Source organism: Alosa pseudoharengus, unplaced genomic scaffold, assembly GCF_046254945.1.
Source record: "Alosa pseudoharengus isolate Yale_2024_CS ecotype anadromous, Long Island Sound unplaced genomic scaffold, YU_APseudo_1.1 YU_APseudo_1.1_scf_19, whole genome shotgun sequence".
NCBI lineage: Eukaryota > Metazoa > Chordata > Actinopteri > Clupeiformes > Clupeidae > Alosa > Alosa pseudoharengus.
The window spans coordinates 14,959,411-14,978,673 of NW_027468657.1; the positions used below are offsets into that span (position 1 = coordinate 14,959,411).

Consider the following 19,263-nt stretch of genomic DNA (forward strand, 5'->3'; position numbering starts at 1 on the left):
TTTGAAACGGTAATATTAAAGTCTACAGTCATTTTACACTGGAACTGTAATTGTGGAGACAAATAATATTTTGATAGATCCGACTGTAATCGAATTAATTAATAATGAATTACTCATTTAGAAAACAACGAATTTATCTAGCTAGAAAGTGTCATAGCGTAGTCTAGGGTGCAGTTGGTTTGAATATTGTTTACATAATCACATGGAGCCATGGTAATATAGCCACACAAAGGCATACTCCGAAAGCAGACCAGACATGTAAATGTTGCACACCTAAGTTTTTGAATACTTGCTAAGCTTTGGCCACAATATTTGGATTGTATATATATATATATATATATGAAAACATAGAACACAGAAAATATAAATAAACTCGATCTCTATCTATGTGTTCATGAATGTGTAAATAGAATGCCATTCTCAATCGGTGCCTTAAAACCATTTGGGGAAGAAGTGTGTAATTGTCTTGACTTACAGGTTCAGTGACCGCGACAGCGTACCCTTGCAGAACCAGTTGTGTGAGTGTGTTATGCATTCTCATTCCATAGCCCATGACTGACTTCCTGTTTCCGGTCGGAACATGCTCAGAACGCTATCAGTAAAGTAACTGCCATTCAGGCCTCTTCTCTGACTGAATATTGTCTGAATATCTGCATGCATGTTTCCTCTATCTGGAACAGTCTATTGAAGAGTTTATGCTAAGTGCTTGTCTGGCTGGCTGTTTAATTCATGTCTTGAGCTCTTAGTTGGTCACTGAAAAAAATCTGGGAGTTTGGACTTGGGTCAGTAAAGTCTGCCGAATGGGTTTTAGTTGTATCAGTTGCGGCACATATAATGCAAAGTGCACTAGAATCTTTGGTTTGATTCAATATTACCACATTGTGGAATAACATTGATAAGTTCTCCAAAATGGTTAAGTACAGGCTCAATATTTCAGAATTTGTTGAGTATACAGGGGAGTAGACCTATCTGAAATTCAAAAAACAAATATATCTATACCGCTGCATTACATTTTGGATGTGTTAGGTTGTTTAGTTTGGGTAGAGTATTCTCCAAAAACCGTTTAGAGGGCCAATGTGGCTGAAATCTGTAACACTAAATTGATGGGAAATGAAACCATTGGTGGAGCAATGACCTAAATAGAAGCACAGTGCTGAAGTGGGAAATGTACACAGGACTACAGCCCACTCTTCCTGCACACATGGACTTAAATAGATTAATGCATCAGGACCTTTTTACAGTTTGATTCAGTCACTAAAGTCCTAATCAAATGTGAGCTAGGCCTACATCAGTTTGTTAGGTCAACTGGTGCCATGGTAAAGCACATAGTGGTGCCTGACAGGACATGTGCCTTTATGACAGTTTAAAGCTGATCAGCTGACGCTCAAAAAGAAATTTAACTTTATGGGCAGCTAACTGAGTCACAGAATGTTTTATTCTAATAAACTGGCGTTGACATTGAGCAATATATGGCATAAAGCAAAAAGTATAAAATGGTTTACTTTTTGGCATTCTAAAGTCAAGGTGGCCCTTATAAACACCTTTAAAGAAAAAGTGATTTGAAGAGGCTGGCTTAGTTTGCTATGGGGGACTGAAGGTCAATCTTTTTACAGCCATACCAAACTTTGCATTGACTGAATCGCTGTTAGATGCAAATATGGTTTGGTTAATGGAAAATAGGCTAGGAATGAGTAGTGAACTTCTGTAGGTTACAGTCAGGTTACGGCCGACCATGTGGGCGCCTGACAGTTGTTGGGAAACCTACGGTAGTCTACTTTTCCCAAGAGGTGGAAACGTCAAAAATTGTGGGCGTGTTCAAACACTTCCTCGTCAGTGTGAAGAAACCAACTCCAACTAGCCTACTTTTCCTCCACTTTTCAGTGATTCAAGGTAAGTTGTTTCTGTTTATTTATGATGGACTCACAAGTAAGCTAGCCTAACCCTAAGGACAGTGCAGCAGAAATTCCTTATGACACTGGAAGTTGAAATGGATACTCCGTATAAAAACACGTGTTAAGTTTCATCTTGTGTTTTAAGGTTGGAACGATTAGGGAGTAACTTTCGTGATAAGAAATCATGTTTTTTGTCCACTAAATATTGGTGTATTAAAAGTGTTGACGTGAAATGCATTATGTGGAATTGACATCACATTTGTCCTTTGTAGATGTCAGGCACGGTGGACGGTGATTCTGTGGACGCCAGGTCAACTCAAAGGTAGAGAAGTTACGGATTCATTGCACACCGACTTATGAAAGAGACAATGTTTTGCGATTTATTTCACGAGTAGGCTATCATGATTAACTCGACCGAAATTAATCTTATTTACTTTTATGTCTCAGTGAAGTAAACAGATGTGTTAATCAAATGACCGCAAAAACAGTCATGTTTTGTTGTCAAAACTCATATTTGAGGCTTATACTCTTGCGTGGGGCAGGTCATCATCGGGTTTTTTTTATTCACGCGCCAGCAAGCATGAACTTGTAGTAACCTACTTTGAAATGTGACTGACTCAAAAGCAATCTTTGGCTGGCATGCCTTCCAAGTTTGAGGTGAGGCAGTTACTTGGACAATGTATTGCTTAACAAAATGACAGTGGATGGCATGGAGTCATATTAGTTTTAAAGGAAGCCTGAATCCTCAAAATGATGTGCATATAATCAGTTGTGTGCATAATAGTGTGTGTTTTAAAAAAATTAATAAAGTTCAAAATCCTTATAATAGCTGTTAATTCCATAATATCAATGCATTGGGAACACTGCACATTCAATTTCAAATAAAAACATGGCTTTCACTTATCACATCTGTGTTGCATGGAGTCGACCAACTACTGGCAGCTGTGAACAGGTATTCCAGCCCAGGACGATTGAACTACATTCCACAATTCCTCTGCATTTCTGGGTTTTGCCTCAGAAACAGCATTTTTGATGTCACCCCACAGGTTTTCTATAGGATTGAGGTCTGGGGATCGGGCTGGCCAAGATCCATAACGTCAATCTTGTTAGTCTGGAACCAAGACTTTGCTCGCTTACTGGTGTGTTTTGGGTCATTGTCTTGTTGAAACCTGGTTGAAACACCCATTTCAAAGGCATTTCCTCTTCAACATAAGACAACATTACCTCTTCAAATATTTTGATGTTTTGAAACTGATCCATGACCTCTGGGGTGTGATAAATAGGTCCAACACCACAATATGAGAAACATCCCCATAACATGAATTGTGCCACCATGCTTTACTGTCTTCACAGTGTACTGTGGCTTGAATTCAGTGCATGGGGGCCGCAGACAGTTTGTCCAACAACCCACATGCACTGAATTCAAGCCACAGTACACTGAAGACAGTAACACAAACTTGATCAATTTTGGTCATGTTTTGATTTGAAATTGAATGTGCCGTGTTCCCAATGCATTGATATTATGGAATTAACAGCTATTCTAAGGATGTTGAGCTTTATTCAAGTTTTTAAAACAAACTGCTATTATTCTGCACACAACTGTAAATTAAGTCCACCCACAGTGACCCATATTTGGTTAAAGGCCGTGTTGCAGGGTTCATTTTCCAACAAATTTGCACAATTTGCTTGTTGATAATAAACATTTAAACTGTTATCCATTGTATTTGATGTTGTTGGGTATCACAAAACGGAATATAATACGAAAAAGCAGGTACTATTTCACAGCATTTCGAGTGATTCTCCTTTCCCCCACAATGCATTGCATTACGTCACCTTGGGGAGACAACAGACCAAAGCCCACCTTGAGACCCTTGAGAGTAACGAGAGAGGAGTAAAGAGAGACGAGTAAGGGATTGTTCAGCAGTAGATAGCGCAGATTATAGATACATAGATAGGCTATAGATAGCCTAGATATGTATATAGACAGATAGATAGCTAGATAGATCATGTCATTATGCTGGTCACAGGGGAGCTCCTCGACCAGCGGCCAAAATGCACTCGCTTCCCTAGTTACTGCAGCTCTCCACCACAGTTTCCATCGGGACGGCACAGCCCACACAAGCACCTGCAAAACTGCGACTTGCCCATATTATCTCCCTCTTTGGTAAGCTGTACCCTGACGATGTCAATGGCAATCAATCACGAGCTGTAGTTATCGAAAATATTCATGCTGAAGACACGACCAGCCTAATCGGCGGCGGCTAGAAGCTAAGTAACTGGGGTGGCTCACAGGTGGGACTAAAAAGTTAGCCCAGCTAGCAATCGATGCTTCATATTCTGATCTTCTGACTAAGTTTGCCCGGTAACCTACTTATCTGAACTAACGACATGATCACTATCACTAGATATAAAGAACATGTTGACTTTCATTCGGTGCTGTTCACTGACAGTAACAAAAAAAGTGTCGTAATGTTATAAGCATAATACATTGAACTGAATAGGTGCATTATGTAGCCTCATAACGAGGCCTCTCAAATTCAGAAAATTGCATTAAACTAAAATCGGAAGACATTGTTATGTTTGTTAGACCATAGGGTAGCTGTGATATAAATGCTGTGACGAAATTCGAAGTGTAAATATACAAACTTTATGTTGAAAGTGTAACCGCTACCGTTTCCCATAGGAATGAATGTAAAACATATACCCTCCAAAACGAGACCTCCCGAAATTCAGAAAAAATACTAAATTGATGCCAGGCACCGTTATTCCCATTGGTAGACCATAGGGTAGCTGTGGTATAAATTCTGTGACGAAATTCGAAGTGTAAATATACAAACTTTATGTTGAAAGTGTAACCGCGATGTCCATTGAAATGCATTGAAATGAATGAAGCGCAGATCAAGTAGTCCCCAAAGTGACGTCATCACCTAATTGCGTACAAAAAACCTGCTAATGCTAAAAACAACAAAAACTGGCATTTAACACCATTTGGAGACATTTTTTAAATGATATACATATATTGAGTGCTTTATGTACCCATTAATCAATAGTGGTGTTTAAGCTGCAACACAGGCTTTAAATCTTCTCCATCCTGTAACTCTTGATTTGATTTCATTTTTGAGGCACTATATCCATGCATTTTACTGTCATGTCATTGTACTCCATTGTCCATCTTGTAGCCCAGGGAAGCCCTCGGGCCCTAAAGGGAGGTCACAGGTTGATGCTAAGCCTCCAGCTGATGCCTACCGTTACAACATGAATTACCCGTCCATGGGCCAGTGTGTCATCATCAACAACAAGAACTTTGACAAAAAGACGGGTAAGACGTTGTTTATAGGTTGAAACATTCTGTTAGTCAGATGTGAATCGATTTGATCAGCCCCAAATTACCATTCAACAACGTACAAATCTGACCAATTAAATTTACAACATTTGTTTTTATGTTTTCTGTTATTGTGCTACCACTGACAGTCATATTTTATCTGCTTTCCTTACAAGGCATGAACATGCGGAATGGGACTGATGTGGATGCAGGAAATATGATGAAGGTCTTTAAACAGCTTGGCTATGAAGTCATCTTCAAAAATGACCTCTCCGTAAGAGACATCAAGACATTATTATACAATGGTAAATTCTATTTCATAACACTGAGTTTATCTAATCTGAAAATCTAATGAGGTATCACGTACCTCCACTACTCTTCTAGTCAATAACTTATTTAAGCTATAGCCTACAATGTCTCCTTGATGTTGCGTAAACTTGTGTAGATGTACAAAGGTTGCTATTGCGCATGTGATCTTTCAATCTGCTTTCGGTATGAAACTGGCTTACTTACTCAAGACTTATTAATGTACACCTGAGGTTAAGGTTTGTAGTGAGCATAATGAAACAGAAACGGCTATGAATTCACTGTGCGCGTTTTTTGTCTTCTGTAGCTTTAAAGATAATATTATTATTGTGTTAGAATGCCTAAAATGAGTTCAGCTGTGTCATACTACGCAAAACCTGCTCTTCATCATCATGCTCCTCTTCTTCGTGATCTTCATCATGCTCCTCTTCCTCTTCTCCTTCCTCCTTATGTTCTCCTAGTTCCTACCTCAGAATTAGAAAGAAAGAAGGTTTTAAAATACAATCCTTGATGCTGGCTAAACAATCAATTGAACTGCCCTATAGTCTTTGCACCTGAAAGGTTGTCTTAAATTATTTAAGCCTTTAAGTTTGTTGAATTATGCCTAGCCAGTGTTATTATGAACACCAGAGTTTTTTTTTATATATATATATATATATTTGATTTTTTTCTTTTAGCATGCACCGAACAAACTAGAACAGCTAAGAGCAATTTGCTGAATTTGACAAAAGAACCCAAACCCTAACAGTGTATTGAGTTAAAATTGCTAATTTTACTTTCAGTAATTGCAATAAGGTGCGTCAGAGAGGACGGGAGAGCCCACACCTCAATGATTTCTTGTTGTAGTCATTATTGCTGACTCCAAAATCTGGACCCTGACAGTGTCCCAGGAGGACCACAGCAAGTCCGCCTCCCTTGTGTGTGTCCTGCTGAGCCATGGGGATGATGGGGTGCTGTACGGGACCGATGGCCCCGTGCCCCTCGAGGACCTCACCAGCCTCTTCAGGGGAGACCGGTGCCGCTCGCTGGCTGGGAAGCCAAAGCTCTTCTTCATCCAGGTACAGCAGGCCATTAGCAAGGCTTACAGTTCTCAGGCACTGTACTGGAATTGAGGCGTGGGCTGGGTCTTTTGAAGAATTAGAAATAGATAATATACATTAGCTTTGAAAATGTCTGAAAACTTCAGGCACATACAGTCAGTTGGCAGCTTTTTTTATGAGGGACAATGGATAAAGCAGCAGTACATTATGAGATACAACAAGGATAAGTACCAACATTTTTAATTTTAAGTACAATACAGCCGACTATACCCATACAGATCGTCAGATCAACTCTGTCCCTGGGTTTTCGTCTGTAAAATCACATTAACTCATTGAGTGCCAAAAACGTAATATTACGTTTTTCCTTCCCATGCGTTGAGTGCCAAAAACGTAATAATACGTTTTTAGCGTTTTTTTTTTTTAATTACGAAACTAGACACTCTAACACACCTTATATGTGATTTTGGGAACTCTGTGATGAATGGAAATGAAATATATGACGATCGATAACTCATGAAAACGCACAATCTGGAAATTTTATCATAACTCGGTTGCCGCTTTGGGTCGAATCAGTGACGCATGCACATCAGGTCAAAACCAGGCCATTTTCGTGGGTCTATCACTAGGTGGCAGTCTCGCCAGGTCTCGCTGATCGCTTCCCGGAAAGTTTACACAAGTAAGTAACAGGCAACACTTCATATTTCATGAAAGACGTTATATCTCCATTTCTAGAAAAAAACTGCGATTTTGATGAACACTGTTTAGCTTGGGATTTCTCAGGAACAGAGGCGTGTAGAAATACACGGTTTGCACCCACTGAGAGCTTAAAGTCTCACCTTTTAAATGAGCCATTGTATGTGTTCAAAAATCATCAACAAGGTGTAGATTGCTGGCACTCTAGGACAAAGCTCCCGAAAACAGCTTGGCATTCAATGAGTTAAAGGTTTGTAGTTGTATTTCTCCTCTTAATTGTAACGTGTTAAGAAGAGCCTTGGTCAGCAGTGCTGTTGTTTTGTACTTCCCAGGCATGTCGGGGCACAGACCTGGATAGTGGCATTGAGACAGACAGTGTGGCCGAAGAAGGATCCACAGAGAGGATACCAGTGGAGGCAGACTTCCTCTACGCATACTCCACTGCACCCGGTAGGATATGCCAGTGCATGCATCAGTTTCATTTTTACTCACACTTCCAATTTCACAGTGCTTGCTCAATCAGTTTCTTGTTCAGTACAATTTCATTTTCAGTTTTTTAAACACTTACTTGCCAGTGCTTACTCAAGCAATTTCTTTTTTAGCTCAATTTCATTTTCACTTTTTAATGTATACCTGTCAATTAGTAGTGCATGCATGCCCAATCAATTTCATTTTCACTTTTTATTTTAACACTTGTCACATAGCAGGCCTTCTGCCACTATACTTGCTTAGTTCTGTGCCGGTTAATGTCTGTTTACATGTCATTTCAGAAATACAGAATATCTGCAGTGGACTTATACACAAAGTGTCTCAGTTAGGGATTTTCTAATGTGCTTTTGCGCAAATTGTTACATGATTGTATTTTTGCCAACATTTGGGTGCTCAGCAGCCTTTTGTGGTACACTTAGAAATGCAATACTCTTATTTACTTTGTCAGTTGGCAGATATTTTATACAAAGTGACTAAGTGAAATGAAAAAGACACTTGGGAAACACATACACATCGTCAGATCAACTATATCCCTGGATTTCCATCTGTATGTTTGTATTTCTCCTGTAATTAATTTGTTCTCATTCATATGTGTGGCAGGCTATTACTCCTGGAGAAACACCTCAAATGGCTCATGGTTCATTCAGTCTGTGTGTGACATGCTGGCCAGATTTGGCCGAGAGCTGGAACTCATGCAGGTCATGACACGGGTGAACCGCAAGGTGGCACTGGAGTTCGAGTCATGTTCCAATCTCCCGGGATACAATGCCAAGAAGCAGATTCCTTGCATTGTGTCCATGCTGACCAAAGAACTGTACTTCCCCTAGCGATGTGACCAAAGATTAGGCAGATTACCATGGCACTTGGCTGCATGACATAGTGGACCACATAGTGGAAGAAATGTTTACTGACATGCTGAGTAATGCCTGCTTTAGTGCCCACAGGATACAGGTCACAATTACTTTTTAAATAATTAAAAACAATTTAAATAATTAATTTTGCGCAATGGTATACAACTGTTTCAAATCAGAACAGTTAGACAATTCAGCTGGAAATGATATAAAAATAAGAATTGGAAGACTATACTTGAAATAAGTCAAGCAGGGAGTTTATCAGTTTTTTAATTGTGTTAGTTATGGCACTGTTGTCTGACCATATGTTAGTTATATGCAGATCTCTACATGTTGGCATTAACTATTTGTTATTTATGGGTGGAATGAATGATATAATATTCAGGGGTGACATGTCTTGACATCAGTGGGCAGAGCAGCATGGTGTGCTCTGTAAGATAACACAATGCAGGGCAGAGCTGCAAGGGAAAGACAAGCCGTAAAAGGGACCAAACTGACACCAACAGAACTGGTTATACTCATCTTGCACACAAACACTAAACAGAAATGAATGTGTACTTTCAGTTGACTACTACAAACTGGGAATGTGCCAAGTTCCATTAAAAATGAACAATTTCATTTTGAACATAATCATTTTGTGACAGTTTTATTAAAATTGTTAATAGACAAGCTGTGGACTACTTAGGGGCAGCCGCGGCCTACTGGTTAGCGTTTCGGACTTGTAACCGGAGGGTTGCCGGTTGGAACCCCGACCAGTAGGCACGGCTGAAGTGCCGTTGAGCAAGGCACCTAACCCCTCACTGCTCCCCGAGCGCCGCTGTTGCAGGCAGCTCACTGCGCCGGGATTAGTGTGTGCTTCACCTCACTGTGTGTTCACTGTGCGCTGAGTGTGTTTCACTAATTTACGGATTAGGATAAATGCAGAGACCAAATTTCCCTCACGGGATCAAAAGAGTATATATACTTACTTGATGGTTACAATTGGTTGTTTACTGATTTGTGTCTAGTGATTAAAGAACTGCATCATTGCCATGCCATAGCATTCCTGAAAATACCTATGGTGCATTTGGTCTCTAACTTTTCCAGTGCTCCCACAGGGATGGTGACCTTGAAATAGAAAGCATGCAAGTTTTCATAGTGCACTTTTTGGATGTATGAAGTTCATACATGTAGCCTATTCTGCAGGTTAATCTTCGTTGGGAGCATGATTGTAAAGAGGAATGTGTTTATTTGTATGTATTAGTCCACAGTGACACCGTATTTCAGTTGTACAACTCTCAAGGTACTATTCCTTCCTTGTAAGCAGACTTATGTGTGGTGAGGAAAAATTGTGATTGTGAAAAATTGTGATATTGTAGGTTTGAAGATATTTTTTAAATTATAATCTCAACCCTTACTTATTGAACAAGTAAGCCATAACCATGACCATAACCACACACATTTTAAGTTGTAGACCTTTTAATACAGGGGTGTCAAACATAAGGCAGGATTCATGCGGCCCCCCAAATGTTTTGAGTAGGAAGAGAAAATTAGAGGAAAAAATAGATATTCACATCCAGTTGTCTTCAACAATGTATAATAAGCAATATCTCTCTGATACATTGATTAAAACCAGTTAATCTTCAGTGTCCTGCCGGCGGGACGGTTACCCCCCCCCCCCCATTCTAAATCAATTGTATGCACCATATTGCTATGTAGCATAGTAATGTTATACACCATTTCAAAGCTTTGACTCTTGGGAATCCAAAAATGACAATCACGTACAATCTGTATAGTGCTTTACATTCTCAGATGAATCTTATTATGTCTCAATTAAATTTGATCCAAAATGCCCCCCTCCCAGGCGCGTAGCAAGCGTGGGGGATGTGGGTGTTATAACGTACACACTTTTGCTGGAACATGATTCTATCCCCCACACTTTTTGTCAGATTAAAATGAAAGTAAAATATGGAAATAAACGCTCCCGTAAAGAGTTGGAACCGTCTCTACCATAACACACACACAAAGAGACACAAATAGGTCTGTTGATTTGATTGAATGGTCATCCAGCCAATCACATCAAGTTAGCCAGTGAAGAACCAGAGCCGCTCTGATTAAATTTAAAGTGTGCATCTTTCAAGGTGCTGCTGCTTGGGTCTGCATTATAAAGTCTGCAGTGAGCAGATTTCAGGTAGAATTGAAATGATAATTGTTACCGCATTATGCTAATTTAGTAAACCAAAATTCACTGTCTGACTGACAGTTTTCGTCACAATGTATAAATGCAGAGAGTCAACGTGAAAGCGGGGGTGCGCGCAACAAGGCACTTGTTTGTGCAGAAAGACCTTGGCTACTATACTGTTCTCAGAGCATTTTGCCTTCTCTGTCTATTATCTGCAGCTTTTCTCAAACTATGGGCCTCCTCAACAATTAACCTACTAGTCCACGTAGCCGCGAAATTAAGTTATGGCCGGTGCTGGAGATCTTAAATACGATAGCGTTCCATTTAGAACATCTTATTTTGATCTTACAAACGGAGGCGTCAATACACATTTGAGTTCTACATCTGAGAACTAAGATTTCCAGCATGTAGAACTCAAATAGAACGCTTATGAGCGCTCATGCAATGTGTGTGTCCCTGCAGCAAGTGAAACTAACGTAGGCTAGAAGCAACAATAGCTTAAACAACAACGTGGCTTCCTGTAACTATTAATGGAAAAAGAAACTGCTAATCATATTTAAATTGACATTAATTAAGCTGGCTATATGCAACACAATTTATTTATTCCCTTTGCATATGTTTGGGTTCAAACGTTTTTGAATTTGAGCTTACAGTTCTGTATTCTTTATTATTATATTTATTTAGGTATTAGTGATACCTCGAAATTAGGCTGCTGTCTGTTAGGGCAATTTATTGTAGCCTGCTAACCCATATGCACAAAACATAATTTCTGAAATGATTTCTTGATTTATAACATGAGATATGTCTCCATGTAGGGTAGTGTCAAATAGTGAAGTGATAGGTAGATCATGTAGGCCTACATGTCACATATGAGGGGCGCTGTTTCTTCTGTCCCTCCCAAACTGCATTATGGTGTGTTTAGCAATCAGAATTTCATTTTTTTTCGGGGTAGAAACTGCCGGACACCAATATAGTCCGCACCCCTCTCAGAAAATACTTACAACGTCCCTGTAGGGAGTTATTTATAATTTGGCAAGATTGTTTCATTTTCCTATCCCACAACCCCGACACTTTTAAAAAGCTTGATACGCCCCTGCCCCCTCCCCCTCTTTTGGTGCTACGCTGACCTCTGGCTGCAGTGTAGCTGCAGCACAATAAGTAGATGCAACATATTGGGTACTGAAATATTCACAAGAATCCAGAGAAATTGAATCTTCATGTTGTATTATCCAACATTAGTTGTACAGATGTAGTCTCTTATACACATTCATTGAACCAACAAAGTAAATGCAAAAATAGAGACTTTTGTCATTATTCCATATTTTATGTAGTTAGTCTATATCAGAACACCTGACATAAAATCTAAATAGTCCACCTTTTTATTGTCAGTATGCATTTTGGGAACACAAAAGTCCTATGGGGAGTTTCCATAGGGCATTTTACAAAATGCATGAGCATACCTTGGCAAATAATGGTCCAAAGCAGTCATTTTTTATTCTATATTGATCTACTTTTGCACACAGCTTCACAAGACCTGGCTCAGAAGGGCTCAGTTGTGTTTCTAAGTCATCTCAAGTGACCTAGAGGGCTGAAATGTGATCAGTTTAGAGATATTTGTTATCTGGCAGAAATATAAAACAGTATTCTAGCCTCTGTACCAGTACTTCCCACAGCTATTCTGATTGTTCCCTAAGAAACTACAAGGTCTCAGCTTTCTAAAGAGACCAAGCATTTGATGGTAGGCCATACTGGGAACAGTGGCCTCTGAAGTAGGCACAGTGCAATTTCGAGAGGGAAAACCCTAAAAATGCCTATCCCATGTGAAGTCAGGCCAGTTTGCTGGCCAATTAAAAACAGGGATACCATGGTCCTTAAGGTACTAGAAGCTTTGGCACTGTGTGCAGGTACCAAGTCCTGTTGGAAAGGAAATCTGCATCTCCATAAATTTGGTCAGCAGCAGGAAGCATGAAGTGCTCTAAAACTTGCTGAAACCCATGTCTTGCATACGTCTGTGCGTGGTGGTTCTTGCTGCAGTCCACTCTTTGTGAATCTCCCCCACATTTTTGAATGGGTTTTGTTTCACAATCCTCTCCAGGGTGCTGTTATCTCTATTGCTTGTACACTTCTTACCACTCTACCACTTCTTTTCCTTCCCTTCGACTCTCTGTTAATGTGCTTGGACACAGAGCTCTGTGAACAGCCAGACTCTTTAGCAATGACCTTTTGTGTCTTGCCCTCCTTGTGCAAGGTGTTAATGGTCATCTTTTGGACAACTGTCAAGTCAGCAGTCTTCCCCATGATTGTATGGCCTGCAGAACTAGACAGAGACCATTTAAAGGCCTTTGCAGGTGTTTTGAGTTAATTAGCTGATTAGAGTGTAGTACCAGGTGTCTTCAATATCGAACCTTTTCACAATATTCTAAATTAATTTGGGGTTTTCATTAGTTGTCAGTTATAATCATTAAAATTAAAATAAATAAACACTTGAAATGTATCAGTCTGTGTGGAATGAATGTATAAATTATACTAGTTTACTGAAATAAATCAACTTCTTCATGATATTCTAATTATATGACCAGCACCTGTATATATATTGCTATTACGTTTTAAACGTGTTAGGTTGTTTAGTTTTGGTAGAGTATTTTCCATAAACCTTTTATAGGGCATGTGGTTGAAATCTGTTTACTAAATTGATGGGAAATTAAACCATTGGTGGAGCAATGACCTACATTTAGTAGAAGCATAGTGCTGAAGTGGGAATATACACAGGCCTACACCTCACACTACTGCTTGTTCCTGCACACATGGACTTAAATAGATGTATGCATCAGGACCTCTTTACAGTTTGATTCAGTCACTGAAGTCCTAATCAAATGTGAGCTAGGCCTACTTCAGTTTGTTAGGTCAAGTGGTGCCATGGTAAAGCACATCAGTAGTGGTGCTTGACAGGACCATGTGCCTTCCTGACAGTTTAAAGCTGATCAGCTGACACTCAAGAAGAAATTTAACTTTTAACTTTATGGGCAGCAAACTGAGTCACACAGGTTTTTTTTTTTTGATCTAACGTTGACATTGAGCAATATATGGCATAAAGCAAACAGTAAAATAAAATGGTTTACTTTTTGGCGTTTTAAAGTCAAGGTGGCCCTTAAACACCTATAAAGAAAACAAAGTGATTTAAAGAGGCTGGCTTATTTTGCTTTGGGGGACAGAGACAAAGGCCAATATTTTTACAGCCACACCAAACTTTTGCTTAGCCTAATTTTAAAAATTGACTGAATCGCTGTTAGATGCAAACATGGTTTGGTTAATGGAAAATAGGCTAGGAATGAGTAGCCTAGTCTAAATCCTGCATGAGAGTAAACTTCTGTAGGTTACAGACGACTACCTGGCGCAGGGCGCGATACAGTAGCACCCTAACCTAGGCTACTTTTTCCGAGAAGTCGAAACGTCAAAAAATGTGGGCGTGTTCAAACAAACAATTAGTTTCTTGCTTCTTGTTGCTGGCGGTCATAACTTCCTCGTCGGTGTGAAGAAATCAACTCCAACTACTTTTCCTCCACTTTTCAGTGATTCAAGGTTTGTTTATTTATGATGGGCTCACAAGTAGGCCTAGGCTATCCTATCCTAACCCTAAGGACAGTGCAGCAGAAATTCCTTTTGACACTGGAAGTTGGAATCGATATTCCGTATAAAAACACGTGTTTAGTTTCTTTATCTTGTGGTTTGAGGTTGGAACGGTTAGGGAGTGACTTTTGGGTTAAGAAATCATTTATTTTGTCCACTAAATATTGGTGTATTAAAAGTGTTGACGTGAAATGCATTATGTGGAATTGACATCACTTGTCCTTTCTAGATGTCAGGCACGGTGGACGGTGATTCTGTGGACGCCAAGCCAACTCAAAGGTATCAATAGAGAAATATGTTACGGATTCATTGCACATGTTATGAAAGAGACAATGCTTAGCGATTTATTTCACGAGTAGGCTATCATAACTCGACTGAAATTAGTCTTATTTACTTTTATATACACCAGTTCCTCGTAAAATGTATTGCTTAATAATATGACAGTGGATGCATGGAGTCATATTATTGGTTTTAAAGCCTGATTCCTCAAAATGACATGCATATAATCAGGGTATAAGTCTACCCAGAGTGACCCATATTTGGTTAAATCTTCTCCATCCTGTAACTTTTGATTTGATTTCACTTTTGAGGCACTATATCCATGCATTTTACTGTCATGTCATTGTACTCCATTGTCCATCTTGTAGCCCAGGGAAGCCCTCGGGCCCTACAGGGAAATCACAGGTTGATGCTAAGCCTCCAGCTGATGCCTACCGTTACAACATGAATTACCCGTCCATGGGCCAGTGTGTCATCATCAACAACAAGAACTTTGACAAAAAGACGGGTAAGACGTTGTTTATAGGTTGAAACATTCAGTTAGTCAGATGTGAATCGATTTGATCAGCCCCAAATTACCATTCCACAACGTACAAATCTGACCAATTAAATTTACAACATTTGTTTTTATGTTAAGGCCTTCTCTTATTGTGCTACCACTGACAGTCATATTTTATCTGCTTTCCTTACAAGGCATGACCATGCGGAATGGGACTGATGTGGATGCAGGAAATATGATGAAGGTCTTTAAACAGCTTGGCTATGAAGTCATTTTCAAAAATGACCTCTCCGTAAGAGACATCAAGACATTATTATACAATGGTAAATTCTATTTCATAACACTGAGTTTATCTAATCTGAAAATCTAATGAGGTATCACAAACCTCCACTACTCTTCTAGTCAATAACTAATTTAAAGGAACCATATGTAACATTGTGGCCAAAACTGGTACTGCAATCACTTTCAAAATACTGAAGAGCGGTGTATCCCCTCCCCCTCCCCCTGACTTGAGGTTGCCAACCCGGATGGCGAAACACTACTGACTTCGTGATTAGTAGATAGGTGGAGGGTGGCGCATCAGGCCAAAACACAACATGACATGACAAAACACAACATCAACATCAGTTGAGGGCTGCAACTTCACTTTTTAAATGACAATATCCTGGCCGGACTACTGTTGTCAGTGATATAAGTATTTGAAATGAACATGATTTCTTCATGTCTAGTGAAATATCAGGGCCATTTTATGATTAATTGAAATATTTTTCTTACATACGGCTCCTTTAAGCTATAGCCTACAATGTCTCCTTGATGTTGCGTAAACTTGTGTAGATGTACAGTACAGAGGTTGCTATTGCGCATGTGATCTTTCAATCTGCTTTCGGTAAGAAACTCACTTACTTACTCAAGACTTATTAATGTACACATGAGGTTAAGGTTTATAGTGAGCATAATGAAACAGAAACGGCTATGAATTCTGATCACCGTGCGTGTAATAGTGCTGCACTCTTCAGAATAGCATGTAGTTGTTTTTTTTGTTATTTTTTTGTCTTCTGTAGCTTTAAATATATTATTGTGTTAGAATGCCTAAAATGAGTTCAGCTGTCATACTACGCAAAACCTGCTCTTCATCATCATGCTCCTCTTCTTCGTGATCTTCATCATGCTCCTCTTCCTCTTCACCTTCCTCCTTATGTTCTCCTAGTTCCTACCTCAGAATTAGAAAGAAAGAAGGTTTTAAAATACAATCCTTGATGCTGGCTAAACAATCAATTGAACTGCCCTATAGTCTTTGCACCTGAAAGGTTGTCTTAAATTATTTAAGCCTTTAAGTTTGTTGAATTATGCCTAGCCAGTGTTATTATGAACACCAGTCCCCCCCCCCTTTTTTTCTTTTAGCATGCTTCGAACAAACAGCTAGAACAGCTAAGAGCAATTTGCTGAATTTGACAAAAGAACCCGAACCCTAACAGTGTATTGAGTTAAAATTGCTAATTTTACTTTCAGTAATTGCAATAAGGTGCGTCAGAGGGCGGGAGAGCCCACACTTCAATGATTTCTTGTTGTAGTCATTATTGCTGACTCCAAAATCTGGACCCTGACAGTGTCCCAGGAGGACCACAGCAAGTCCGCCTCCCTTGTGTGTGTCCTGCTGAGCCATGGGGATGATGGGGTGCTGTACGGGACCGATGGCCCCGTGCCCCTCAAGGACCTCACCAGCCTCTTCAGGGGAGACCGGTGCCGCTCACTGGCTGGGAAGCCAAAGCTCTTCTTCATCCAGGTACAGCAGGCCATTAGCAAGGCTTACAGTTCTCAGGTTCTGTACTGGAATTGAGTGTGAATTGGGTCTCTTGAAGAATTAGAAATAGATAATAATATATAATAGCTTTAAAAATGTCTGATAACTTCAGGCACATACAGTCAGTTGGCAATTTTTTTTTTGTGAGGGATAATAGATAAAGCAGCAGTACATTATGAGATACAATAAGGATAAGTACCAATTTTTATTTTATTTTAAGTACAATATAGCCAACTATACCCATACAGATTGTCAGATCAACTCTGTCCCTGGGTTTTCATCTGTAAAATCACATTAAAGGTTTGTAGTTGTGTTTCTCCTCTAATTGTAAGTGTCAAGAAGAGCCTTGGTCAGCAGTGCTGTTGTTTTGTACTTCCCAGGCATGTCGGGGCACAGACCTGGATAGTGGCATTGAGACAGACAGTGTGGCCGAAGAAGGATCCACAGAGAGGATACCCGTGGAGGCAGACTTCCTCTACGCATACTCCACTGTACCAGGTAGGATACGCCAGTGCATGCCCTATAAGTTTCATTTTTACTTTTTTTTTCAAAACACTTACTCAATCAGTTTCTTGTTCAGTACAATTTCATTTTCAGTTTTTCAAACACTTGTCACTCACCAGTGCTTACTCAAGCAATTTCTTTTTTAGCTCAATTTAATTTTCACTTTTTAATGTATACTGTACCTGCCGCTTAGTACTGCATGCATGCCCAATCAATTTCATTTTCACTTTTTATTTTAACACTTGTCACATAGCAGGCCTTCTGCCACTATACTTGCTTAGTTCTGTGCTAGTTTATGTCTGCTTACATGTCATTTCAGAAATACAGAATATCTGCAGTGTACAGATGCACAAAGTGTCTCAGTTAGGGATTTTCTAATGTGCATTTGCGCAAATTGTTACATGATTGTAATGTTGCCAACATTTGGGTGCTCAGCAGCCTTTTGTGGTACACTTAGAAATTCAATACTCCTATTTCCTTTTAGTAAGTTGGCAGATGTTGGCAGATATTTTATACAGAGTGACTACTGTAAGTGAAATGAAACAGATACTTGGGAAAGTTGGGAAGTCCAACAAGGATAGGCACCAAAAAATACATTTTCTTTGCAATACAACCAAGCATATCCATACACATCGTCAGATCAACTATATCCCTGGATTTCCATCTGTATGTTTGTATTTCTCCTGTAATTAGTTTGTTCTCATTCATATGTGTGGCAGGCTATTACTCCTGGAGAAACACCTCAAATGGCTCATGGTTCATTCAGTCTGTGTGTGACATGCTGGCCAGATTTGGCCGAGAGCTGGAACTCATGCAGGTCATGACACGGGTGAACCGCAAGGTGGCGCTGGAGTTCGAGTCATGTTCCAATCTCCCGGAATACAATGCCAAGAAACAGATTCCTTGCATTGTGTCCATGCTGACCAAAGAACTGTACTTCCCCTAGCGATGTGACCAAAGATTAGGCAGATTACCATGGGATTACCATGGGGCTACTCTTTACTGACATGCTGAAGAATGTGTTCGCAGGATACAGGTGTTAAACAAATGAACAATGACTGTTAAAAAAAATGAATATAAGAATTAATGTTGCACAATGGTATACAACTGTTTCAAATCAGAACAGTAAGACAATTCAGCTGAAAATGATATAAAAATAAGAATTGGAAGACTATACTTGAAATAAGTCAAGCAGGGAGTTTATCAGTTTTTTTTTATTGTGTTAGTTATGGCACTGTTGTCTGACCATATGTTAGTTAGTTAGTTATGTGCAGATCTACATGTTGGCATTAGCTATTTGTTAATTTATGGGTGGGTGGAATGAATGATATAATATTCAGGGGTGACATGTCTTGACATCAGTGGGCAGAGCAGCATGGTGTGCTCTGTAAGATAACACAGTGCAGGGCAGAGCTGCAAGGGAAAGACAAGCTGTAAAAGGGACCAAACTGACACCAACAGAACTGGTTATACTCATCTTGCACACAAACACTAAACAGAAATGAATGTGTACTTTCAGTCGACTACTACAAACTGTGAATGTGCCAAGTTCCATTAAAAATGAACCATTTCAATTTGAACATAATAATTGTGTGACTGTTTTATTAAAATGTGTTAATAGACAAGCTGTGGACTAGTCTACTTGATGGTTACAATTGGTTGGTTACTGATTTGTGTCTAGGTGTGATTAAAGAACTGCATCATTATCATGCCATAGCATTCCTGAACATATATGATGCATATGGTCTCTTACTTTTCCAGTGCTCTCACAGGAATGCTTGAAATAGAATGCATGCAAG

General features: G+C 39.5%; 2 protein-coding genes across 3 annotated transcripts; both read left to right on the forward strand.

Moving 5' to 3' along the window:
• The first annotated feature begins 1,783 nt into the window (after window positions 1-1,783).
• LOC143132352 (caspase-3-like) lies at window positions 1,784-9,223 on the forward strand. 2 transcript variants are annotated; one of them, XM_076291804.1, is made up of 7 exons: window positions 1,784-1,890; window positions 2,165-2,214; window positions 5,072-5,211; window positions 5,391-5,519; window positions 6,403-6,578; window positions 7,586-7,703; window positions 8,343-9,223. In XM_076291804.1, the coding sequence occupies exons 2-7, from the start codon at window positions 2,165-2,167 to the stop codon at window positions 8,567-8,569; spliced, it is 840 nt and encodes a 279-aa protein (XP_076147919.1). In that variant the 5' UTR covers window positions 1,784-1,890; the 3' UTR covers window positions 8,570-9,223. The 2 variants fall into 2 exon arrangements, with proteins under 2 accessions (XP_076147919.1, XP_076147920.1); XM_076291805.1 differs by lacking the exon at window positions 1,784-1,890 and adding an exon at window positions 1,957-2,037.
• Window positions 9,224-13,663: 4,440 nt separating this feature from the next.
• On the forward strand, window positions 13,664-19,052 carry LOC143132353 (caspase-3-like). The gene is made up of 7 exons (XM_076291806.1): window positions 13,664-14,333; window positions 14,611-14,660; window positions 15,029-15,168; window positions 15,354-15,482; window positions 16,767-16,942; window positions 17,341-17,458; window positions 18,184-19,052. Exons 2-7 carry the CDS (start codon window positions 14,611-14,613, stop codon window positions 18,408-18,410), a joined length of 840 nt encoding a protein of 279 aa, XP_076147921.1. The 5' UTR covers window positions 13,664-14,333; the 3' UTR covers window positions 18,411-19,052.
• Window positions 19,053-19,263: the final 211 nt, after the last annotated feature.